General features: G+C 33.7%; 1 protein-coding gene across 1 annotated transcript in view; it reads left to right on the top strand.

The window, feature by feature from the left end:
• Positions 1-8,805: 8,805 nt before the first annotated feature.
• Positions 8,806-21,623, top strand: part of LOC143223694 (transcription factor LBX2-like) — a 75,840-nt gene continuing 63,022 nt past the window's right edge. The window contains exon 1 of the mRNA XM_076452013.1: positions 8,806-9,482. Within this exon, the coding sequence (XP_076308128.1) occupies positions 8,981-9,482 (502 nt within the window). The 5' untranslated portion in view covers positions 8,806-8,980. The remainder of the gene's footprint in view (positions 9,483-21,623) is intronic.

The following is a 21,623-nucleotide window of genomic DNA, read 5'->3' as shown; positions in this document are numbered from 1 at the left end:
GAAGAAATGTCCATAATAACATAAAGAGTTAAAATTAATTTTCGTTAAACACTAACTTAGGAAGCTGATAAATGTTAACTGTTACCAACAAGAAATAAACAGTGCAGAATAGCCGTGTTATTAGTTACTGACATTCCATCAACATAACGGTCACGTGGTGTATGGTAGCCATAGCGACCATAACTCTGATCAAACGCTACACAGCAGCTGTGCGTTACCCATAGCAACACGCATCTGTCATACGATAAAATAAAATACATTTTACATTAGCCACAGAGAGGAGTTAAGATTAACACGCTTTGTTTAACACTCGTGTTATCATAGTTGTCGGGTCATTTATCCAATAATTAGCAAAGCAAATGTGCGTTAATAACAGTTAGTAAAATCCACAAAACATAACTGTCCCTAGAAAACACACCAACCAAAGTATTTCAAATACGATATGAAACTTGCGTTACCATTGAAACTACACCGCTCTATTATTATATTATACTACTATAGTAAAGAAATAGATATGACACCTACGTCACCTTGACAATCACGCCATCTTTTGCCTACCAAAAAGCTGTATTTCCTGCGATGTATGTCTCTCAAACGAAGTTCATTAAAAGCTGGCAATGAGAAAACACTGTGAAAAACAAAAGGTTCGTCAGACAAGGTCAAATAAAACATCAATTTCATGTATATTATTATTACTCAGATTCGTTTTATTTTCTGGACAGATTACTTAACCTTAATGGTAACTTGATACTGAATCAAGCACATACAGTACTAATCTTAACTTTCAGAGTCTCAGTGTTACTACACTGGTGTTACAACAAGGAGTAACAAAAACTCACTTATCCGTCAGTCTCAGTGTTACCACAAGGAGTAACAAAAACTCACTTGTCCGTCAGTCTCAGTGTTACCACAAGGAGTAACAAAAACTCACTTTTCCGTCAGTCTCAGTGTTACAACAAAGACTAACAAAATCTCATTTAACCATCAGTCTCAGTGTTACCACAAGGAGTAACAAAATCTCATTTAACCATCAGTCTCAGTGTTACAACAAGGAGTAACAAAAATCTCATTTAACCATCAGTTTTAGTGTTACCACAAGGAGTAACAAAAGTTCATTTATCCGTCAGTCTCGTGCCACCACACGTGTTACAACATAGTTGTTAATTCTAATCGTTAGGGTTTCAATATTTCCATATATTATGAAACCTAACATTAAGATTTTATTATCGTTCATATCTTAATATAATAAAACACTGTCGGAATGTGTGTCACTTTCTACTGTTAAGGTTTTAGTATCACAAAACACTATCTAACAGATGTGTCAGTTACTATCCCTCACATATTAACACGGTAAAATACTATCTAACAAATGTGTCACTTACCAGCCTCCACATGTTAACACTGCAAAACACAGCCTATCAGATTTGTCAGTTATTATTGTTTACATCTTAATAACACCGTAAAACACCATCATCTACACTTAAGACTCATGTTAAACAATATCCTCGATAGACAATACTGTAAAACACTATCAGAAGGATTTGTCAGTAACTATCCTCCAAACATAACACTGTAAAACATTATCAGAAAGATGTGTCAGTTGCTATTTATTTTTTACAAATTATGTTTGTCCACCACGATCTTCCAAATGTCGGTAAAACCAACACTACCCATTATGCTTATCCCCCATTATCATAGAGATTTCAGGTTAAACAGTATTGGCCACCATGTTTGTCTGTCTCAATCATTCAAATCTGAAAATTAATCAACACTAACTATTAAATTTCTACATCAAGATCTTCCACGTATCAGGATTAATTGACATTATACATTAAGTATCAGGATAAATTAACATTTTTCATTAAGCATCAGGATTAATTGACATTATACATTACATATCAGGATTAATTCACATTATCCTTTAAGTATCAGGATAAATTAACATTATTCATTAAGCATCAGGATTAATTGACATTATCCATTACATATCAGGATTAATTGACATTATCCTTTAAGTATCAGGATTAATTGACATTATACATTAAGTATCAGGATTAATTGACATTATACATTAAGTATCAGGATTAATTGACATTATCCATTACATATCAGGATTAATTCACATTATCCTTTAAGTGTCAGGATTAATTGACATTATACATTAAATATCAGGATTAATTGGCATTATCCATTACATATCAGGATTAATTGACATTATACATTAAGTATCAGGATTAATTGGGATTATACATTAAATAGCAGGATTAATTGGCATTATACATTAAGTATCAGGATTAATTGACATTATACATTAAATATCAGGATTAATTGGGATTATACATTAAATAGCAGGATTAATTGGCATTATACATTAAATATCAGGATTAATTGACATTATACATTACATATCAGGATTAATTCACATTATCCTTTAAGTATCAGGATTAATTGACATTATACATTAAGTATCAGGATTAATTGACATTATACATTAAATATTAGGATTAATTGGGATTATACATTAAATAGCAGGATTAATTGGCATTATACATTAAATATCAGGATTAATTGACATTATACATTAAGTATCAGGATTAATTGACATTATACATTAAGCATCAGGATTAATTGACATTATACATTAAGTATCAGGATTAATTGACATTATACATTAAATATCAGGATTAATTGGGATTATACATTAAATAGCAGGATTAATTGGCATTATACATTAAATATCAGGATTAATTGACATTATACATTACATATCAGGATTAATTCACATTATCCTTTAAGTATCAGGATTAATTGACATTATACATTAAGTATCAGGATTAATTGACATTATACATTAAATATCAGGATTAATTGGGATTATACATTACATATCAGGATTAATTCACATTATCCTTTAAGTATCAGGATAAATTAACATTATTCATTACATATTAGGATTAATTCACATTATCCTTTAAGTATCAGGATTAATTGACATTATACATTAAATATCAGGATTAATTGGCATTATCCATTACATATCAGGATTGATTCACATTATCCATTACATATCAGGATTAATTGACATTATCCTTTAAGTATCAGGATTAATTGACATTATACATTAAGTATCAGGATTAATTGACATTATACATTAAGTATCAGGATTAATTGACATTATCCATTATATATCAGGATTAATTCACATTATCCTTTAAGCATCAGGATTAATTGACATTATTCATTACATATTAGGATTAATTCACATTATCCTTTAAGTGTCAGGATTAATTGACATTATACATTAAATATCAGGATTAATTGGCATTATCCATTACATATCAGGATTGATTCACATTATCCATTACATATCAGGATTAATTGACATTATCCTTTAAGTATCAGGATTAATTGACATTATACATTAAGTATCAGGATTAATTGACATTATACATTAAGTATCAGGATTAATTGACATTATACATTAAATATCAGGATTAATTGACATTATACATTAAGTATCAGGATTAATTGACATTATACATTAAGCATCAGGATTAATTGACATTATACATTAAGTATCAGGATTAATTGACATTATACATTAAATATCAGGATTAATTGGGATTATACATTAAATAGCAGGATTAATTGGCATTATACATTAAATATCAGGATTAATTGACATTATACATTACATATCAGGATTAATTTACATTATCCTTTAAGTATCAGGATTAATTGACATTATACATTAAGTATCAGGATTAATTGACATTATACATTAAATATCAGGATTAATTAGGATTATACATTAAATAGCAGGATTAATTGGCATTATTCATTACATATCAGGATTAATTCACATTATCCTTTAAGTGTCAGGATTAATTGACATTATCCATTACATATCAGAATTAATTGAAATTATCCTTTAAGTATCAGGATTAATTGACATTATACATTAAGTATCAGGATTAATTGACATTATACATTAAGTATCAGGATTAATTGACATTATACATTAAATATCAGGATTAGTTGGGATTATACATTAAATAGCAGGATTAATTGGCATTATATATTACATATCAGGATTAATTCACATTATCCTTTAAGTATCAGGATAAATTAACATTATTCATTACATATCAGGATTAATTGACATTATCCTTTAAGTGTCAGGATTAATTGACATTATCCTTTAAGTGTCAGGATTAATTGACATTATACATTAAATATCAGGATTAATTGGCATTATCCATTACATATCAGGATTAATTGACATTATCCATTACATATCAGGATTAATTGACATTATCCTTTAAGTATCAGGATTAATTGACATTATACATTAAGTATCAGGATTAATTGACATTATACATTAAGTATCAGGATTAATTGACATTATCCATTACATATCAGGATTAATTCACATTATCCTTTAAGTGTCAGGATTAATTGACATTATACATTAAATATCAGGATTAATTGGCATTATCCATTACATATCAGGATTAATTGACATTATCCTTTAAGTATCAGGATTAATTGACATTATACATTAAGTATCAGGATTAATTGACATTATACATTAAATATCAGGATTAATTGGGATTATACATTAAAAAGCAGGATTAATTGGCATTATACATTAAATATCAGGATTAATTGACATTATACATTAAATATCAGGATTAATTGCGATTATTCATTAAATAGCAGGATTAATTGGCATTATACATTAAATATCAGGATTAATTGACATTATACATTAAGTATCAGGATTAATTGACATTATACATTAAGTATCAGGATTAATTGACATTATCCATTACATATCAGGATTAATTCACATTATCCTTTAAGTGTCAGGATTAATTGACATTATACATTAAATATCAGGATTAATTGGCATTATCCATTACATATCAGGATTAATTGACATTATCCTTTAAGTATCAGGATTAATTGACATTATACATTAAGTATCAGGATTAATTGACATTATACATTAAATATCAGGATTAATTGGGATCATACATTAAATAGCAAGATTAATTGGCATTATACATTAAATATCAGGATTAATTGACATTATACATTAAATATCAGGATTAATTGCGATTATACATTAATTAGCAGGATTAATTGGCATTATACATTAAATATCAGGATTAATTGACATTATACATTATGTATCAGGATTAATTGGCATTATACATTAAATATCAGGATTAATTGACATTATACATTAAGTATCAGGATTAATTGACATTATACATTAAGTTCGTTCTTTCCTATTCTCCAAATCTCAACATTAATCAACACTACCATTTAAATTAAATAATTTAATGGTAATATTCCTAAACCTAAAGATAAATAAATATGTTCTCGCACCTCAGTCCTTTGGGTCAGCGTATAAATGTAAGATGAGGGTATGTTTGGCCAGTTATGATCGTCTTGTCTTTGGTTATTCCACGTCGTATTTCAGTAACAAAAACAGCATTTTCGATACAACGAATGTATCCAGCACATTCGAAGTTCTCAGCTTCGCTAAGTAGCCATTAGAATATTATTCGCTGGATGCTACCGTTCCTTGTCTTTTTACTGAATGCAAGGAAAGACCGCTATGAAATAGGGCACTTTTTCCAGTTGTCATTTGTTTCAGAAGTTTTAAAGGGAGAAATATTCATTTCAGTTCAAATCAATTTATTAAACATGGCACAGTAACATTACATATGTGTTTAATACTGACATGAAATATAATACATATATATAACTATTGAACAAATATATATATACATATTAAAACATTAGTTTTTTATGCATATTTGACGTTAATGTTCCCATTCTCGAAATATTTCTTTCAAACAATCAACGGAGCATGTCCCGTTTTTGTAGTTTTACCAACGGAGCATGTCCCGTTCTTGTAGTTTTATCAACGGAGCGTGTCCCGTTCTTGTAGGTTTATCAACGGAGCATGTCCCGTTCTTGTAATTTTATCAACGGAGCATGTCCCTTTCTTGTAGTTTTATCAACGGAGCATGTCCCGTTCTTGTAGTTTTATCAACGGAGCATGTCCCGTTCTTGTAATTTTATCAACGGAGCATATCCCGTTCTTGTAGTTTTATCAACGGAGCGTGTCCCGTTCTTGTAGTTTTACCAACGGAGCATGTCTCGTTCTTGTAGTTTTATCAACGGAGCGTGTCCCGTTCTTGTAGTTTTACCAACGGAGCATGTCCCGTTCTTGTAGTTTTATCAACGGAGCATGTCCCGTTCTTGTAGTTTTATCAACGGTGCATGTCCCGTTCTTGTAGTTTCATTTTCATCAAATTCCTTTACAAAAAGGAACATTTTTGTTTTTACTTACTATTTCTCGAACTGTTTAAGCACCTATAAAGACTGGCAAATCTATTTATATATAAAATTTGAAAAATTGTAACAAAAAAAGAATAATTTTCATGTTATGTACTCTTGAAAATACACACATGTATAAACACACACATGTATAAACGCACACATATGTATATACGCACACATATGTATAAACACACACATATGTATAAACACACACATATGTATAAACACACACATGTATAAACACACATATGTATAAACACACACATGTATAAACACACACGTATGTATAAACACACACATATGTATAAACACACACATATGTATATACGCACACATATGTATAAACACACACATATGTATATACGCACACATATGTATAAACACACACATATGTATATACGCACACATATGTATAAACACACACATATGTATAAACACACACATATGTATAAACACACACATGTATAAACACACACATATGTATAAACACACACATATGTATATACGCACACATATGTATAAACACACACATATGTATGTACACACACATTTAATTAATCAACTTCTTCTAACAGTTATGACATTTCAGTTCTTAGGACTCATTTTGCTACTGCACCTTTTCATTAAATTAGAATAGTTGCCAGGTTGTTAAGGCTCTCGACTCGTAATCTGACGGTCGCGGGTTAGAACACCTGTCAGACCAAACATGCTTGCCCATTTCAGACGTGGCGGCGTTATAATGTTACGGTCAATCCCACTATTGGTGTTGAGTTGTGATGACTAGCTGCCTTCTCTCTAGTCTTACACTCCTAAATTAGGGGCATCTAACACAGATAGTCCTCGTGTAGCTTTGCGCGAAATTCAAAACAAACGCAACTTTTCAACTCACAATATTAAAAGGTCTGTCTGTCACAACATTTCGAATGGCAGTAACACTACATGTTATCACTCAAGCTTCTCACAACATTCTTAATCGAAACACTACATGTTATCACTCAAGCTTCTCACAACATTCTTAATCAAACACTACATGTTATCACTCAAGCTTCTCACAACATTCTTAATCGTAACACTACATGTTATCACTCAAGCTTCTCACAACATTCTTAATCGAAACACTACATGTTATCCCTCAAGCTTCTCACAACATTCTTAATCGAAACACTACATGTTATCACTCAAGCTTCTCGCAACATTCTTAATCGTAACACTACATGTTATCCCTCAAGCTTCTCACAACATTCTTAATCGTAACACTACATGTTATCACTCAAGCTTCTCACAACATTCTTAATCGTAACACTACATGTTATCACTCAAGCTTCTCACAACATTCTTAATCGTAACACTACATGTTATCACTCAAGCTTCTCACAACATTCTTAATCGTAACACTACATGTTATCACTCAAGCTTCTCACAACATTCTTAATCGTAACACTACATGTTATCACTCAAGCTTCTCACAACATTCTTAATCGTAACACTACATGTTATCACTCAAGCTTCTCACAACATTCTTAATCGTAACACTACATGTTATCACTCAAGCTTCTCACAACATTCTTAATCGTAACACTACATGTTATCACTCAAGCTTCTCACAACATTCTTAATCGAAACACTACATGTTATCACTCAAGCTTCTCACAACATTCTTAATCGTAACACTACATGTTATCACTCAAGCTTCTCACAACATTCTTAATCGAAATGCTATCACATAATATTAAGATTTACCAGTCACAATTTTCCAAATCTTTGTAATAAAACATTCCTCAAATTTGTCTGTCACAACACTACAAGTCTTTGTCAGTTACAAAATTTCAACTCACCATGATATTACATATTGTTAAACTGTTTGTCAATCACAACATTCCAATGTGATATTTTTCTTATTTTTCTCTTTTTTTACTGTTTCTTAAATGTAAGCCATGCTATAGACTTATTCAACTACACATCATATAACTGAGTGGATTTAATTTGCACTATATTAGTATGTTGGTACTGATTGGGCCTAGCATTTGACGAAACAGGCGATGGTCCAATCAGAATGGAATTGAAATGGGTAGCCTTAACAACTCTGCTGATCCCCTTGATTTCATACTTTTCTTAGTCAACTGAATAAAGGTGCGGACAGTCCAGTTAGCACGTGCTCCCAAGCCGCTGGCTGCACCAATCACTTCGACATCTCTCCACCCATTTTCTAACGATCCTGTCTCTGATTGGACGAAATTCGAGTTATTGACAACTTCTATCTCGACTGAGTGAGGGAACAAGCCGACCACACCAATTAGATGCTCACACAAGGCTGCCCGATTAGATAGACGTCTTTTCCAGTCTGTAGTTTAGCTGTCTTTAAAACACTAATTTATTAGGACGTGTTACGGCTTACAAGTGGCAACTGTCGTAATCCTTGACCGCAGGTAACAAGGTTCGACTTTCAGACAAGGACGCTCTGTCTCCGCGCGTCAAACACTTCCAGTCACATAGGTTTCTGAGAACTATTTCTCGAATGGATCAAGAACGTGACTGAAGTTAACAAGTTTGATGAGTTTCCGGATGTGAATATTCGCTTCCTTGTCTGCACACACTTATTTCATAGTGAGTAGAAGGGACGATGTCCGGCTCTCCGGACAAGGTTATAAGTCCGTCAGAACAGTGTTCCGTTGATAATAATAGGGTCGTCAGCCCTTCACTATATCGCTCTTCGGAGAAAGAAGAAGTAACCGACCGCGAATTGAGCAGTAGTCTTTCCGCTGAAGTTACAGACGAAGCGTCAGACGATGAATATTATAAGCCTCTCAAGAGGTTGTGCACTCTTGAACTCAGACCTGCTCCAAACCCGACGAAACCCCTGAGTTCGTTCCTTATCAAGGACATTTTAAATCATAAGCCAAGCACCCGTGTGTCTAACTTGACCGAACGGGGTATAGTTCGTCCGTGGGACCTGGAGAGTTCGCCAACCAAAAGACGAAGACCTCGCTCAGCCGACGTCGATTCTCGATCCGAGAGTGACTCTCCCGAAAGTCCCGGGAATCTCGCAACATCTCCTCTGGATGCCCTCTTCGAAATGACGAGCAAAGCTTTTGACGGACTAACTAACGGAGAAAAGTATATAGGTGAGACACGTTAATATATCAGACATTTTAAAAACCAAAACGGTATCACATATACTAAGAGATTAGAAGAGCTAAATTCTGTTTTATCTTACGTACGTACACTACCTGGGTACACAGTAATTTAGGCCTACAACGAACCCATTCGATAAGAACACATTTCTTGTCAAGGACAAGGTAGGCTAAATTACATGTCGAAGAATCTCTATAAGTTTAAAAACACCTAAATACATTACTTTTCCTAAAACAATTACGTAGAGACGGTAGAGTTTCAGAAGTCCTAAAGTTGACTTCAATCAACCATATAAGATTATTCGGTGTACTTACAATACGTAATTATCTGATATCTTAGTCAACAGGAATAACATAATTGTTGGACTAAAACAGTGATAGTTGTTTATGTTGGATAGCAAACAGATTGATATCTTAGTCAACAAGAAAAACATATACATTGGATTAATTTAGTGTTAGCTGTTTATGTTGGATAGCAAACAGATCAACATATCTTAATTAACAGTAACAACATAAACATTGGGCTAATACACTGTTAGCTGTTAATGTTGGATAACAAACGGCTTGAAATCTTAGTCAACAGAAGCAATATATGTATTATTATACAAAACGAATATGGTTGTGTTTAGTGGCACATTTCGTTGTACAGATATTAAACTGTTAACAAAAGTTGTTGGTCAGATAGAATTCAGATTACTTACTCGTGTGACCTATACATTAATGAAGGGTGTATATTGATATATTCTGTGTTATAAATCAGTATAACATGAAAGCTGCGATGATTAGGGTTAATTAGATGTATTTCCGACAAACAATGAGTGATGGATGTTTGGATCTAATTTTATTTGTTTTGTCATACTTCGGTTTGAGCCACAAATGAAACACGTTCGAAGGGAAAAGTTCTAGTTGTTGTTCGTACAATTAAGGTACAAAAGATTTTGTTTAAGGGTTGCTTTAGGGGTAGCACAAACTATGTTTGTGGGACTAATAACGGAAATGAGGCAAAATTCAATAAAAAAAAGGAGAAATAAAAGTGAACTTCCAACAAAGATGAAGATAATCTACTGTATAAATACTTCCACCAAAACAAGAAACCTCGTCTTGTTCAGGGTTACTGTCAATGACTGTAAAACTCAGTGACAAATGAATTGATAGGTAAAGCATAGTATTTATTTTTATATTTAACAGTTGCAATGAAACTGACAGAGTGCAGCCATGCGTAATCCTTAGCCGAATAATTACATTAAACCACACTTAGTAGTCTACATGAGTTAAACACACTTAGCAAACATACTTAATGTGTTATACACATTTAAGCACAGTTAACGTGATATGCACATCTAAACACACTTAGCGGGCAATACATATCTAAACACATTTAGCGTGCTATAAATATCTAAACACACGTAGCTGACTATATAAGTGCAAACACATTTAACTGGTTTAAAATTTGTGGTAAAACTTGGAGAGTTCTATTCATTTTGTTTTGTTTGTTTGTTTCGATAACACCTTGATGGCTTAAGTAAAAACAGTTATGTATAGTAGATCATGTTTTATTTCTATTTTTCACACTTAGCGTGCTATACATATACAATTACACCTGGCATGTTATGTATATTTAAACACACTAAGAGAGCTATATTTACTGAAACATACTTGACTTGATATATATGTCTATATATATAAACACTTATAAGGCTAACCTTTGTAAGCACATTTAGCGAGGCTTACATACCCATTCATATTTAACTGGCTATATGTAATTAAACACATTTACAGCACAATACGTGGCTAAACACACTTAGCTGGTTATGCATATATAAACGCACTTAATGTGTTGTACATGTCTAAATACACTTAGTGTGTTATATATACGCAAACACACTTTGCTGGCTGTACGCCTATAAATACATTAAAATGGTTATGCATACCTAAACACATTTATCTGTCTACACATATCTAAGTTCATTTAACTGTATATACATATCTAAACGCACGTATCTGGCTAAATATTATTAAACGGTACATATCTAAGTATCCTTGGCGGGTTATAATATCTAAATACATTAGTTGGCTGTAAATATTTAAACACACTCGATTTACGGTACGTTTCTAAACACACGTATCTGGCTATACACACCTGAGCGCACGTGGTTGGCTGTACATATATTAAATGTAATAGTAGACTGTACGCCTTAAAACAAAAATAAATGATTATACATGTCAGTAGTTCTCATATGTTCAAACTCATTTAGTAGATTACAGATTTTAGAAACACGCAGTTAGTTATCTATCAAATCGAATGTTTATTTCAATACTAAAACTATCTACACGTACTTTAACTTTTTTGAAGCCCTTTTTGTACTTAAGTCAGTATCGTTTCTGATCCCTATTTTTTACTCCTATTCCCAGGTCTAAGTGATCTGTGTATCAGTGGTTTTAGTACTGCATGAGACGAGATAAAAAATATAGTCATCAGACATTATTATTCATTAAACAAAGAATCGTTATCAAAATAAACATAACTATATGTTTAATATTAACCTGATTAGCAGTACATCATAATTAACCTAATTAGAGTATATCATAATTACCCTAATTAGCAGTATATCATAACTACCCTAATTAGCAGTGTATCATAATTAACCTAATTAGAAGTGTATCATAACTACCCTAATTAGCAGTACATCATATTTACCCTGATTAGCAGTATATCATAATTACCCTAATTAGACCTACATTACAATATTTATATTGTTATTATTACCAGTAAACTAAAATATCATCGATGTATAAAAAGGTAAACACAGTTATTTTGTTTATTTTTAAACTTTCACTGAAATAACCGTCGTTATGTTCACTACCAGGTTGTTAAAGTGTTGTCTCTGCCACTAAAATAGCTGTCGTTACGTTCACTACTAGGTTGTTAAAGTGTTGTCTCTGCCACTAAAATAGCTGTCGTTACGTTCACTACTAGGTTGTTAAAATGTTGTCTCTGCCATTAAAATAACCGTCGTTACATTCACTACTAGGTTTTAGAATGTTGTCTCTGCCGATAAAATAACCGTCGTCATGTTCGCTAATAGGTTGTTTAAATATTGTCTCTGCCACTAAAATAACCGTTATTACGTTCACTACCAGGTTATTAAAATGTTCTCTGACACTAAATGAGCTGTCGTTACGTTCGCTACAAGGTTGTTAAAATGTTGTCTCTGCTACTAAAGTACAGTCGTTACTTTCACCATATAGTTATTAAAATGTTGTCTTTGCCCCAAAAATATTTGTGAAACAAACATGGAAAAGTATGTATTAATTAGGTCTTCTGGTTCACAACATGAACTAAAGCTAGATGGTTACATCAACAAGTTCACAACACGTAAATAAAGGAAGTCAGTAAGATCTGCTGGTTCACAGACGTAATAAAACTAGGAAGTTAGGTCTACAGGTCTCCAATTCACTGAAACTAATTACTTAGTCCTATTAGTTCATAACATTACTAAACCTAGTTAGTTAAGTCTAGCGATATAACATGTACTAAACATAGTTAGTTAAGTTTAGTAATATATTGTAACACGTACTAAACATAATTATTTAAGTCTGGTGATATATTGTAACACGTACTAAACCTAGTTAGCTAATTTTAGTGGTGTATGGTAACGTGTACCAGGCGTAGTTAGTTAAGTCTGGTGGTATACTGTAACACGTATTAAACCTAGTTAGTTAAGTCTACTGGTGTACCTCATATTGTAAAGCTAGTAGCAAGGTTTACTGGCCTACGTCACGAAAAGTGTTAGCTGAATTCTTATATAAATGTATACATATGCACGTTGACAATAAAAACTGTCAAGATCTCAGCCCCATATAATTAAACACCATGGTGTGTACACTTTATCTGGAATTTAAGTGATAATACTTGGTTTATTTTTTTTATAAAAAATCACATTCGAAATTATTGTTAAAACTCTATTTCTGAGTTCAAATCTTAAACGATATTTTTATCGTCAATTTTAAAATGACATATAAGTGTTAGCAATGAAATGAATAAACTCTTAACTTCTGATAAAGCCTTAACTTAAATAAAAAGTATATAATATATCACGCAACACAGGCGAGAATGTTTCACTGGCTATCGTGTGAGGCTACGGATCATTGGGTCCGGTGTTGGTGATTTGATGCTGCTAAACGCAGTCCTCACCTTCCGTTGGGGATCTTTATAACAATGGCTGCTTTGCCATCTGTTTACTGCAGCGTTTATAACAGTGGTAGTCTTGCTATTTGTTTACGGCAACGTTTATAACAATGGTAGTTTCGCTATCCGTTTGCGGCAGCGTTTATAACTGATAGTCTCGCTATCCGTTTACGGCAACGTTTATAACAATGGTAGTCTCGCTATTCGTTTGCGGCAGCGTTTATAACTGGTAGTCTTGCTATCCGTTTACGGCAGCGTTTATAACAATGGTAGTCTCGCTATCCGTTTACGGCAGCATATATACAACAATGGTAATCTCGCTATCCGTTTACGGCAGCATATATAACAATGGTAGTCTCGCTATCCGTTTACGGCAGCACATATAACAATGGTAGTAGTCTCGCTATCCGTTTACGCCAGCATATATAACAATGGTAGTCTCGCTATCCGTTTACGGCGGCATATATAACAATGTTAGTAGTCTCGTTATCCGTTTACGGCAGCATATATAACAATGGTAGTCTCGCTATCCGTTTACGGCAGCATATATAACAATGGTAGTCTCGCTATCTGTTTTCGGCAGCGTTTATAACAATGACAGTCTCGGTTTCTCTTTACTGCAGCGTTATAACAATGATAGTCTCGGTTTCTCTTTACTGCAGCGTTATAACAATGGTAGTCTCGCTATTCGCTGACGGCAGTAGTTACTGTTGAGTAGCTGCCTTCAGTTTATAAGTGATTTTTCTACGTGTTTTATCAAAGTATACACATGTGTGTGTGTGTGTGTGCTGCACAGGATTTGTAGAAAGTCACAAGTTATGTACATGGAATCTAGGATGAAAAATGTATAGAAAAGACAGCGGTGTCGTTTGATAATGAACGCGTGCAGATAGTGTATACACCAATAACTGACCTTAGGCCTGTCTATTATGACTCTCTAGTCAAGGTCGCGAAAATATTTTTCATCCAAACCAAGCTGTAAATTGTGTTTCTTATACTAGGCTTTACTTTGACCTCTTTTTTATTGAAAGGTGATAAGGTATGTGAAAGGTCAGACAATAAAGGTTTCTACTAATATCTATGCTAATCACAATTGTGAGGCTCTGTTGTTCAATGCACGCTCTAAGTTTATTATTCACGGAGAAGAAAGGAAAACAAGTTTTTACTAAGTTACTAAAATCGATAACTTAAAAAGAGATGTCAAAGGTCACCATATTTAGCACAGGTCATGAAAGTTTAGGTCACTCTGCATTCCAAGTGGTCTCTGTCATCTCATATTCCCACGTAGATCACACAAGCAGTTAACACATATATTTAAAACTTCAGTTCACATTGGTGATGGTAATTAGGTATTGTGATTCTACCCAAAAGTCCGTCGTAAAATTCAGGTAAGTTTCTCTAGTTTAGGTGATAACAAAACTTACTTGTAATAAAAATAGACTACAACGTGTAGGGGTGACAACTATAACAGTTTTCCAGTTTTCTACATGGAATATCAGTAAACGATTCTTAATAAAAAGTGTTGGGTCAAATTGCAAAACATTACGTCAGACGCACGTGTTTTTGAATAATATATACATTCACCTGGATAAACCTATATATATATATATATATGAGAGAGTTTAAAAACTTTTACTCGGATAAACGGATATGTATATATATATTCTATTAAAAGGCTGTAAACATTCATCAAATTAAACATGGTTCGTTAACTCCAAAGAAACTATAATATAATAAAAATGGTTGATTATAATTACTATAATATAATAAAAATTATTTATTGCTTTTTTACGTATAATCAAAAAGTTATTTTCAAATTGTTAAGTACATTGGTATAAAATAAAAATAAATTTCTTCTATAGAAACCAGTATAGGAATAAAATGTTGAAAAAACTTATACGTATGTGTGTGTGTTTATAAATACGTATACGGAAACAAAGAAAAAAAATACTCTGTTTCATACGAAGATAGACAGAGAAGGACAACCAAAATGACGGCCCGGCATGTTCAAGTGGGTTAAGGCGTTCGACTTGCAATCTGAGGGTCGCGGCTTCGAATCCCCGTTGCACCAAACATCCCCTTTCAGCTGTGGGGTGTTATAATTTTACAGTCAATCCCACTATTCGTAGAGTAGCTCAAGAGTTAGCGATGGGTGGTGATGACTAGCTGCCTTCCCTCTAGTCTTACACAACAAAATTATGGATGGCTAGCGCAGATAGCCCTCATGTAGCTTTGCGCGAAATTCAAAACAAAACAAAACAATCATTCAGAATGTACGTGTATGGACAGACAGTTTTTCGTTATATAAACACCAAGAGTGATGGTCTACCTTTATGAAAGTGAGCTAATAAAAAAGAACGTGTTCATATGGAGATAAACAGATGGAGTCATTTTCCTTTTGGGAAAGACAGGCAAAATAATCAACTTTATGACAGACAGAAACGTCTTTATATATGAAGATAGAAGTGCAGTGGAAACATTCCACATAAATATACATAAACAAGGATCCGAAAGCAACTGACAGAAATTATTTTGATTTCGTTTTATTTGAGGATTTTCATTTTTAATTATCTTAAGATAATTAATTAAAGTTTTTCAGTCTTTGGCCTCATCTGAACGAACTTATTGTTTACTATTTGATATATTGTTTAGGCATAGTATTCACTATGAATAAACTGGAACTGACGACAGCTGCTTTGTGTTTTCTGCAACAGGAAGCTGACCACCATTCCACTTCACCCATCATTAGCGCTTATTGTTGCAAACATTTCAGTTGCATGTATTGCTTACATGTAAATCCACTGCTGGATTTATTACGATTGTTATTAGTGGTTTTCTATTTCGAAAAGTCTTGATAAATTGTGTATTAGTAAACACTAATAAACAACGAAAGTCTTACTGACTTGTATATTAATAAACACTAATATACAACGAAAGTCGTACAAACTTGTATATTAAACACTAATAAACAACGAAAGTCTTACTAACTTGTATATTAATAAACACTAATGTACAACGAAAGTCGTACAAGCTTGTATATTAATAAACACTAATATACAACGAAAGTCTTACTAACTTGTATATTAATAAACACTAATGTACAACGAAAATCGTATAAACTTGTGTATTAGTAAACACTAATAAACAACGAAAGTCTTACTGACTTGTATATTAATAAACACTAATGTACAACGAAAGTCGTACAAACTTGTATATTAAACACTAATATACAACGAAAGTCTTACTAACTTGTATATTAATAAACACTAATGTACAACGAAAGTCGTACAAACTTGTGTATTAGTAAGCACTAATAAACAACAAAAGTCTTAATAAATAGTGTATTATTAAACACGGATAAACAACATGGGTCGTGAATGTTATACTGCGCATGAACACTAGCACCATGTTGATGAAGTAAAATTTCTTGTCTGCAGAGATTATATATACGTTATATATTATGTATATTTATATATGTGATATATATTATATGTTTCACCTAATACAATTTCATTCTTACAGGTAACTACGTCACCTGTACCTGCACTAGCCCACAATGTCATACCTACAGCAACAATACATCATTTTTGTAGCTAACTACGTCATCTGGATGTTAACCTTCACAGCAACAATACATCATTTTTGTAGCTAACTACGTCATCTGGATGTTAACCTTCACAGCAACAATACATCATTTTCGTAGCTAACTACGTCATTTTTAAGCCCACCCAGCAACAATGCTGAATTCTCGCAACCAATCACGCCACCTAGAGGTTAGCCAGCACAGTTTTACCACCTTACACAATAGATCTTTGTTGTATGTTATCCAAACTCTCCTTTGTGAAGTTTTCTTTCTTGGATCTATTAAATCTTCGTCCTTTTATTTCTGTTTGTTAAATCTGATGACCAAAAATATTTAATTGAACATTTTCCTAACATTTACCTTAATATCAAATTCATCTAAAATCTTTCTGTAATAAACTTGTGTCGCATAAAAATAGGAATCTAATTGACGAGAGAAAACATAAAATATATTTAACATCTATGATCTTTTTCAGTTCTTTTTACTACACCATATCGTCACCTAAATTAATTTAGGTTTGTAAGTAATTCATTAATAGATATTACACAACTGGCCAAAGCTATGCTGAGTCTTGAATAGGCGAAATTACAGTCTTCAGCAGAGGGTACAGACAATCAAAGAATGCATTAGGCTTCTACGTTACAGATTTTCTTTTCAATTTCTGTCATGGTGAAAAAGTAAACAAATCTTTAATATATGCATGCAATTATAAGATGTGTCTGTTACTTCATATTTTTACAAGTTATATTATCAAGGGTCTGCAGAAATATTTTGTTTGTTTTTGAATTTAGCACAAAGCTGCACGAGAACTCTCTGCGCTAGCCGCCCTAATTTAGCAGTGTGAGACTAGAGGGAATGCAGGTCTCATCACCACCCACCGCCAACTCTTGGGCTACTCTTTTACCAACGAATAGTGGGATTGACCATCACATTACAACGCTCCTATGGCTGAAACGGAGAGCATGTTTGGCGCTTTTTCCAGCTGTCATTTGTTTCAGAAGTGTTAAAGGGAGAGATATTCATTTCAGTTCAAATCAGTTTATTAGACATAGCGAAATAACGTTACGTATATGTTTAATATTGGCATGAAATATAATAGATATATATAACTATTGAACAAATATATATATTGAAACATTCGTTTTTTATGCGTATTTGACGCTAATGTTCCCATTCTCGAAATATTTATTTCAAACAATCAACGGAGCATGTTCCGTTCTTGTAGTTTTATCAACGGAGCATGTCCCGTTCTTGTAGGTTTATCAACGGAGCATGTCCCGTTCTTGTAGTTGTAGCTACTCGAGGGCTATCTGCGCTAGCCCTCCCTAATTTAGTAGTGTAAGAGTAGAGGAAAGGCAGCTAGTCATCACCACCAACCGCCAACTCTTGGACTACTCTTTTACCAACGAATAGTGGGATTGGCCGTCACATTATAACGCCCCCACGGCTGAAAGGGCGAGCATGTTTGGCGCGACGAGGATGCGAACCCCCGACCCTCAGATTACGAATCGCACGCCTTAACACGCTTGGCCTTGCCGGGCCCTACGGAAATACATGGAATTATGTTATAGAACACACAGCGCAAGTAACCAGAGTGTAACACAAACCGGACAATGTCAAAACAATTTATATTTCTGAATGTTATCCACAAACGTAGCTGCAATACTTTCAAGACTGTGTTTAAAACTAAAGTCCTTTTGCCACCTTTTATCGTTTATGTTGATATGTTCTGATAGAACAACATTCCAGTTTAATAATGGAATATTTATTAGAACCGGACAAGTACTTTAAACCATGACGTGTTGTTGTTGTTGTTGAGCATCGAAAAATCATTAACACTCTTAACTTCTCATTCCTGTCCTAGAGCTCAACAAACTACCAATATTTGATCAACAAAAATGATTTTACTGATTTCAAATGATCATTCAGCCCTTAACAACAATATCAGATCAATTTAGATTTCGTATTTGGGAAATTCATTCTTTTCGCTTTTCTGAATGCTACAATACCTCATTGCGTTTTCACTTTTTTCTTTTGAACGTGGCTTGGTGTTAGAATCCGGGTGTTCATGATTTATGTCCGTTTGATCCAAATTGCATTCTGCGTTTTCAGGCCATGAGTGAATTATACGTTGGTTTAAATTTCGCATAAAGCTACATCAAGGCTACCTGCACTAGCCGTCCTTCATTTAACAATGAAAAACTGGGGGGAAGATAGCTAGTTATCATCACCCACCAACAACTCTTGGGCTATTTTTTTACTGACAAATAGTAAGATTAGTCCTCACTTAATAACGTCCCCCACGGCTGCAAGAGAGGGGATTCGAACCCGCGCCCTTCAGATTGAGGGTCAAGCGCTCTAACCACATGACCATGCCGGGGCTGAGTGAATAATAGAAGCGACATTGAAATCCTATTATTTGTTTAGGGCATTCGAGAGTTTGCGGAAGTAGCTAATTGCTGTATTTTCTCTTCCATTACAAATAATCCCTTTATAAGTTCATTTAACTAACCGACACAAGCAGACTTTCTTCGTTCTACACATTTGGTGTTTCGGCTTGTATAAGACACTATTGGATCATTTTGTGTATTGTGTTCCGTATTTTGTTCGTCTCACTGCAGGGCGCAGTATATTTCGAAACGTCGATAAACGAAACATGATTTTTTTGTTCTTCGTCTCCCTACACATCATAGTTCTAAGGAATGTGTTCTAAACTTGTGTTCGATTGAGTTTGTAACAGAGATATGTACATAAAGCGTAGTGACATTTAACTAGTTTAATTGTGGTTTGATCTCAAATAGTAGAATAGTTCATACAAATAATTAAACCTAACATACAGTGGCCTCTTAAGTTTATAGGCCCGGCATGGCCAGGTGGGTTAAGGCGTTTGACTCGTAATCTGAGGGTCGCGGGTTCTAATCCCCGTCGCACCAAACATGCTCGCTCTTTCAGCCGTGGGGGCTTTATAATGTGACGGTCAATCCCACTATTCGTTGGTAAAAGAGTAGCCCAAGAGTTGGTGGTGGATGGTGATAACTAGCTGCCTTCCCTCTAGTCTTACATTGCTAAATTGGGGAGAGCTAGCGCAGATAGCCCTTGTATAACTTTGCAGGAAATTCAAAACAAATAAACAGTTTATAAAAATAATCAGCAAAACTAAGGTGAACTGGAGAAAAGGAAATATTAAACTACACTCTATGTTTCACTTCTAAGTCTCAGCTGAGTATTCACACGTCAAACAGTTTTACTTAAGGTTTATTATAAGCTCGGCACCTGTTCCTCACGTCACTATGCAAGACACGTCACGGATAAGACAAAAATGATTGGCTTTCTATTATTATGATCACCAATATCCATCAAGAACTGATACTGGGAACAAAAGGGTTTTTGATTAAGTAAGGAAACTATGACTCTCACAAGTCCTTCTTATCAAACGAACCACCAAAGGTATTTTCTTGACGTTTGAAAACATCACGTATTTACTACTCACAAAGGGGGTAACGTCGAAAGTTAGAAAAGCTATAGTTTAAGAGAAGGGCAGCTGACTTGCGTTCCTCAATTCCAATTTCAGATCAGCAACCTTAGGTTTCTCGTGAATCCAGGGTTGAGGTTCATTCAGATCTCCACTGATCATAACAAACTTCTTACCGCTAACAGTGACATTCTGTCATGATGATTTTACTGTCTATCGTCAGGTCCACTAACCGTAATGAACTTGTTTCCACTAACAGTGACATTCTGTCATGATGATTTTACTGTTTATTATCAGGTCCACAAACCGAAATGAGCTTGTTACGGCTAACAGTGACATTCTACCATGATGATTTACTGTCCATCTTCAGTTCTACTGACCATAACTAACTTGTTACCACTAACTGACATTCTACCATGATGATTTACTGTCCATCTTCAGTTCTACTGACCATAACTAACTTGTTACCACTAACTGACATTCTATCATGATGATTTACTGTCCATCTTCAGGTCCACTTACACTGACAATCCATCAAGACGCATTGCTGTCTATCATCAGCTTCATTTTTAAATATTCTGTCAAAGAAACATCCGTTATAAATCTTAATAAAATGTTCTACAAATTTTGGAAAAAAAAACTGCAACTCACGTTCACATACAATTCGAATGACGTCAGAGAAGAAATACGGGCTTATCGTTTTGTAAACTTGAAAAGCTTTAAACTCTTTTATTTTTTAAAGTTATATTTCAAATATATGCACTGTTTATTATAAGTTACTTTATCAATCTCTAGGTGGCAACCACCTTCTCAACACTGCTGACCCCTTGTGTTTCTCAAACGATCGTCGCTTCTGACTTGAAGTACAAAAGCTTTATGGTTACGGGT

The sequence above is a fragment of the Tachypleus tridentatus genome, chromosome 8 (genome assembly GCF_004210375.1).
Source record: "Tachypleus tridentatus isolate NWPU-2018 chromosome 8, ASM421037v1, whole genome shotgun sequence".
NCBI lineage: Eukaryota > Metazoa > Arthropoda > Merostomata > Xiphosura > Limulidae > Tachypleus > Tachypleus tridentatus.
Note: the sequence above shows the minus strand (reverse complement) of the source record. Positions and strands in the feature narration are given on the sequence as shown.